Source organism: Rhagoletis zephyria, unplaced genomic scaffold, assembly GCF_001687245.7.
Source record: "Rhagoletis zephyria isolate East Lansing unplaced genomic scaffold, Rhagoletis_zephyria_1.1 Rzeph_scaffold_01704, whole genome shotgun sequence".
NCBI lineage: Eukaryota > Metazoa > Arthropoda > Insecta > Diptera > Tephritidae > Rhagoletis > Rhagoletis zephyria.
In genome coordinates this window covers 592-6,750 of record NW_016158788.1, presented here as the reverse complement: position 1 = coordinate 6,750, position 6,159 = coordinate 592, and the positions used below count along the sequence as shown (strand labels likewise).

At 32.5% G+C, this 6,159-nt stretch overlaps 1 protein-coding gene across 1 annotated transcript; it reads right to left on the bottom strand.

Moving 5' to 3' along the window:
* Positions 1-1,273: 1,273 nt before the first annotated feature.
* Positions 1,274-5,045, bottom strand: orb (polyadenylation element binding protein orb). Its single transcript, XM_017618790.1, has 2 exons — positions 4,810-5,045; positions 1,274-1,802 (listed from the first exon to the last, which is right to left on the bottom strand). Exons 1-2 carry the CDS (start codon positions 5,043-5,045, stop codon positions 1,343-1,345), a joined length of 696 nt encoding a protein of 231 aa, XP_017474279.1. The 3' UTR covers positions 1,274-1,342.
* Positions 5,046-6,159: the final 1,114 nt, after the last annotated feature.

Sequence of the window (6,159 nt, the reverse complement as noted above, 5' to 3'; positions counted from 1 at the left end):
TTTGCAATTTAAAACTTTGTAATTCCAAGTTAAAGGTCGACTAACGCCTCTTTTAGAAATCGGCGTCGGTTTCCTAAAGTTTTTAGGTTTTGCATTTTTGTTAGACTTTTCGAATGAAGCTCAAATGTATTAAAATTGAAAATAACTAAAAATAAACAAACGTCCTAGAAACGCTTGCTTGTGTATCAATATATAATAACAATTGCAACAAATTGTAATTATTTGATATGCAAGCAAGTGTGAATTGGCGTTATCTCTGATATTTTTTTTAAAGAGAAATGAAAATTTATTTTCACAATAACGAAAAAAAAAACTTAAATCGATTCATTGACAAGCATAGAACTGATTCAAATTCATTATTTGAATGCTGGCTTGGACCAAGCATTTTACAAAAAAAAAGTATGGTAAACAAATATAATTTTGTAATTATAACAACAACATAATCAAACTGATTATCACACAATATTTTGAAGCATAATAAACGATATACATATGTAACTAAATAACAAAACAGCAACTTATAAGGGCAAGACATAAAGTTGGGAAGCAAACATCTGCATAAAAATATAATATAATATAAATAAATAAACTAGTTTACTAATCTTTGAAATTGTGTTGGAAAATTTTCAATTTTCAATACTAAAGTGAAAAATGATTTTTCCACCACTCAAACAAAGTACACTCTCTAGAAAAATAATTATCTTACGATAGCTTATTTACAAATAAGATATGCCTAAATATTTTTTAATGGCAAACTACAAATAACTATAGTACATTTGCTAACCTAATTAGAAATAACTCGTTTCTAAAAAATAGCAGGTCTTATAGGTAGATGCCCTAACTAATTTACGGCAAAAATAAAGAAACTATAAATAAACAGTTCAGCTTTTAGAAAGCACACATAGGAGCTCAAATTAAGACTACAAAAAGTTGATATGTTACATGAGTACTGTATGTCTGTATGTATGTATGTATGTTTGTATATACATATGTACAAGTCCGTAATTTGCCGCTCACTTTCTAAAATCTAAAATTTTTTATAGTACTTAATTTTGCAACTCAACTCATGTGAGTGCCTCAATGCGTGTGAGCATTTTTAAAGATTGTGCCTAAAAATTAAGAATATTTACAAAAATATTTTTATGCAGCCTAAAAGTAGAATTAACAAAAAATATAGAACTTTTAACAAAAGGAAAGAAAATTACTGGGAGATAGGAATTAAACTAATTTACACATTATTCAATTGGATATACATATGTACGTTTGTGTGTGAGATAAGCTAGGCTAACTAGCAACTTAAAGATTCAATTGAATTTCGTGCTTAACACTAACAAAACACTGCTTAAAATATAGATTGCTGCTGATTTTGTTGTTGGTGTTGCAATTGTTCGTGTTGTTGCTGCTGGTTCATTTGAAACATTGACTGTGGCGATGCTCGATGTTGTTGCTGTTGCTGTTGCTGTTGCTGCATCTGATGCAAACGGTGCAAATGTGAATTGTTTTGATGCTGATGCGCATGCTCAAATTGTTGATAGCCATTATTCAAGTGGTTTTGATGAGCATGTTGCTGTTGCTGCAGTTGTTGTTGTTGCTGCATCTGCTGTTGTTGGGATGCATGTTGTGACTGCAAATTTGGTTGCTGTTGGGGCTGAGAGCTTGAGTTTATGGATGACAACGATGCAGAGGAGGAACTAGGCCCGATTCCAACTAACATTTGTGATTTTGAATTTCTCGTTAGTGGCTTGTGATTTTTAACGCCATCGGAGTAATGCTGCCATTGCCAGCACGATCGACAGAAGTATCTAAAATACGTAATATAATGTTTATTATAAACGTATGTGTAATATGTAAGCTAGTCGCTGCAATAAGATTTTGGAGCTAGTAAATATTTCGTCGATCTATTAATTCTTTTTAAGTAGAAGTTATTCAGATAAAAAAGAATCCCTTCTGGTAGGAGTTAAGGGTTTAAAATAGTCTACAAAAAAATCACAACCTAAAGCTCTCTGAAGACAATATACACAAAGCTGTGTGGTAGATATTAACCAAAATATTTTTTCATTTAACGCGTATGTCATTATGGCTGAAATATGTGTGTGCATGTACACTGTATAGGGCGGGACAATTTATTTTGACTATGCGCGTATAGCATAGGAGGATTCTAAGCAAATTTTCCGAAGAAAACATTGTTCTAAAATCCATTTGGAGTTTGGCAAATTGCAAAAATAGGTTTCGAAGACAATTTTAAAATTTTCCCTGTTGCGCCCCCTGGTGGAAGTTTCAAGAAAAGGAAAGTGCAGAAAAGGTTCTTACCAAAAAAAAAAAACACCTAAATCATGTTTTTATACAAAATTTAAGCGCTTCCTTACGACACTACAGCCAAATGCTAAGAAACCTATTTTCGTAATTTGGCCAACCCTAAATCGATTTCATAGTTTCATCGGCAAATTTTCTTAGACTTCCACGTAGAATTCTTATGTGCTATGTGAGCTTAGTCGAAAAAATCTGCAATATAAATTGATGCGCCCTAATGCACATTGGTCAAAATAATTATTAGTACAGTGATTTGTTTTACAATATTCGCAATTTTTTGCATACTATTTTTTTTCGTTAATTTTTCACGCAAATATACATACATAGTTCCTATTTTGATAACTTTTTACAAAACTTTAAAAAATTCAAAAACTGTTCATAAAAATTTTGATTAAGAATTTTGAGAAACGAAATAAAGTAATACATAATATATAATAATAAAAGTAAATAAATTTATTGAATATTGTAAAATAAATCACCGTGCGAATAATTATTTTGACCGCGAGTTATACCGTTCAAATAGCACAAGAAGTGAAAACACACATTTTAAATTATTTTAAAGTTCATTGCATGCTGTTTCTTGACCCAAAAATTGAAATCAGACCATTCAAATGGCCTCTTCAAAAGTAATATTTTTGATTTTTCTCTTTTTTTACCTAAAAGCTGCATGCAACGAATTTTATAAAAAAAAATAATTTGAATGTGTTTTATGGCTACTCCGACAATGAAAATGAATTCCTTGACACAAGTTCATAGTATACTGTTTTCAGGTAAAAAACTTCTGTTTCTGAAGGTAATTTTAAAGGTCAAGGTAATTGCTTTACTTTATTGTAAAATTTCGAGATATTAGATTTTGCCAAAAAAATAATAATTTTCCATATTATACATGGCAAAAGTACCAATTGTACTCGGATTTTACTGTATTTGTTATCTGTGATATTTTTTCTTAGGAATGAAGAAATCAGAAAAATCGCATAGAACTGCCACGCCTACTACACTAGGGGCGCAAATGATAGACGTAATCCGATTTTAATGAAACTCGGTTTTTATCTTAGTTTTAATCAGAAAAACTTAAATCTGTAAGATTGTTAAATCGGCCAACTGCCACGCCCACCAGTTCTAAAAAAATCCATTTATAAAAATCAAATTTTATTAAAATCGGACAACATCTACCATACCTGCTCTTTAATGTAGTAGGAGAGGGTATTTTTTGTACTTCTTTTTTCCTAGGCAAAGTTACTAACTACATGGCAAATTTCAGTGAAATCGAAACTAAATTACTATTTTTTGTGGCACAGCTTATATGAGATCTGCCATAGGTGAAGCGTCCAGTTTTAGAAAGATAAACGCAATGCTAGCAGCTTGTGTTGGCGCAAAATACTTATACTCTCCATAAAGTCATTGAAAATGATTTAAATCATATAAATATGACAATGAAAAATAATAAAAATCAACATAGTCAAAATGAACATAGTCGCCACAGGCCTGTCCCAGTTGAATAACGCTTTATGCATTTGTATGTATGTATGTATATTATGGTGGTCCAAAATAGGTAAAGTCGGAATTTTAATGCTCTCACCCCCTAGGATTGTTCTGTGGTTCTCTTCAGGAGACTTCCGGTAACAATATTCAATTGTTTATTTAACCATTTTTTAAAGTACATATTTTTTATTTATCCCAGAATTGCATTTTCTGGAATTTTCTTAGAGTTTTGGTGGACCTTCAAAATATAGTTGCTATGAAAAAAATAGTTAAATAAATAATTGGGTATTGTTATTGCTGATATCCTGAAGATAAACAGGGGTTTCCGATCGAAAAATATTGATTTTCTAGAATTCTTTGAGAAAACTTTGAGCGCTTTGAGCGACCTCTAAATATTTTTTGATTTCAAAATATAAAATAGGGGTATATTGTTTTCGTTATAGAACCATCCTAGGGGATGAGATCATGAAAATTCCGACTTTACTATTTCACATGCATTTTTGGAACAAAGCATAAAAAATTTAAATTTATTAAATTTTCTTAAGTAGTAGTTACATTAAAACTTTAAAAAGAGTTTTGTTTTGATTTTTGTGTGCCAGTGAATCGATAACAAAGCGATGTTTGCCACGCTATTTGCTAAATGCACATACATACGTACGTTGTCACTTAAGGCGCACAAACTTTGTCGTCTGCTAAGTGCGGAAAATATTGGTTGTATTTACTGTGCTAATGTTTGTTCCTTGTCACATTTTTTATTTTTTATTTTTGATTACTTAAAAATTCGAATTTTTATGATTTCTATGATTTTACGAAAGAGTTATTGACCTGATTCAATAGACAGATACAGACCATATGCATCGATGTATGCCCGCCGATGTATCGAAAAGTAATATATCGATGTATTTTTGTCACTGACATCCCTAGATCCAACCAAACAACAGCTCAAAAAACAATTTTTATTAACACTTTTTTCATTGAAATGTTGATATGAATTTGCTAATTCCAAATTGTACTTACCTAAAGCAGGAGAGTTCACGACAAAAGTACGGTCCGTGCTGCACACCACAGATGGAGCAGAGTGAATCTTCCAAATATGGATCTACCTGCACTTTTTTAGTGAATTTAGATGTGCGTATTTCAATGAAAGCTGCCGACACCGCCTTCATGTAGGAGCGATTGTTGTTGAAAGTAACACGTCCGGAACCAATTGGATATTTGTATTTATCGGTGTCGATACCTGAAAGAAGGAGCATATAAAATTACACTGTAGGGAAAATCTGAAATTTGGGAATGACACAAAAAACGCTGAGATATGTAAACTTAATTTTGGGCCGCAAATTATGGATCTGTATACCGTTTTTCCAGATCAGGTCATTTCCCAAGATATTTTTATTTTTATGAAAAAAATCAAGATACTAAAAAAGAAAATGGATGGATAACTAAGCATGTTGTGAACGATGAAATGAAAATTTGCAATAATTTTTTTTATGAAATAGGAGCAGGAAATAATGTTACTCACACGTCATAGCTTACATGATTGTACTCGTACATGGCGTATGAGTAACATTTTCCATTAAGGTTTGACTTTTTTTTTCATCTGCAATGCAAACGATTGCGTAACTAAAATATTTTGGGAAAATGACCATATCTAGCAAACCGGTACAGATATCCGTAATGTGCGACCAAAAATTAGGTTTAAGTGCCTCACCGTTTTTTTGTTTCTTTCTACAATTTTGACTAAAATAAGTTTTTAATAGTGGAAAATTCTGTGTTGGCAGTAATGTATCCAGCGCATAGATAGTTATACTAAATTGGTGTTATCAGAGAAACCATACCATAAAAACTATTCTAGTACCAGCATTCGTTAACCGAGTCAAAATTCCATATCTTAGGAACAGTCTGTGTATTAACGATCGAGCTATAATTGAAATAATCTATCCAACGTCGGAAGTGTTTATCAGAGTTCAGTATTACTAAGTAAGGGTCCTTTTTTCTACTATCTTCCCTAAAGTTTATCTTCCCTAAAGTTGGTGCTGTCCAAAAAATCTTACTTGAGGAAATTTAGTCAGGCATGAGCATTGCATTGCATTGTCGGCCGCTGTGGTGTAGTGGTAAGCAGTGCGCGCTTCCACTCCGCAACTCCTGGGTTCAAACCCTGGTCAAAGCAACATCGAAAAAAAATAGAAAAGGGATTTCTTTCTTAACAGCGGTCGTCCCTCGGCAGGCAATGGCAAAGCTCCGATTTATTTCTGCCATCAAAAACAGCTTCTCATAAAAATACTATCGCCGTTCGGAGTCGGCGTAAAACTGTAGGTCCCTCCGCTTTGTGTGACAACATCAAGGCGCACGCCACAAATCGGAGGAGAA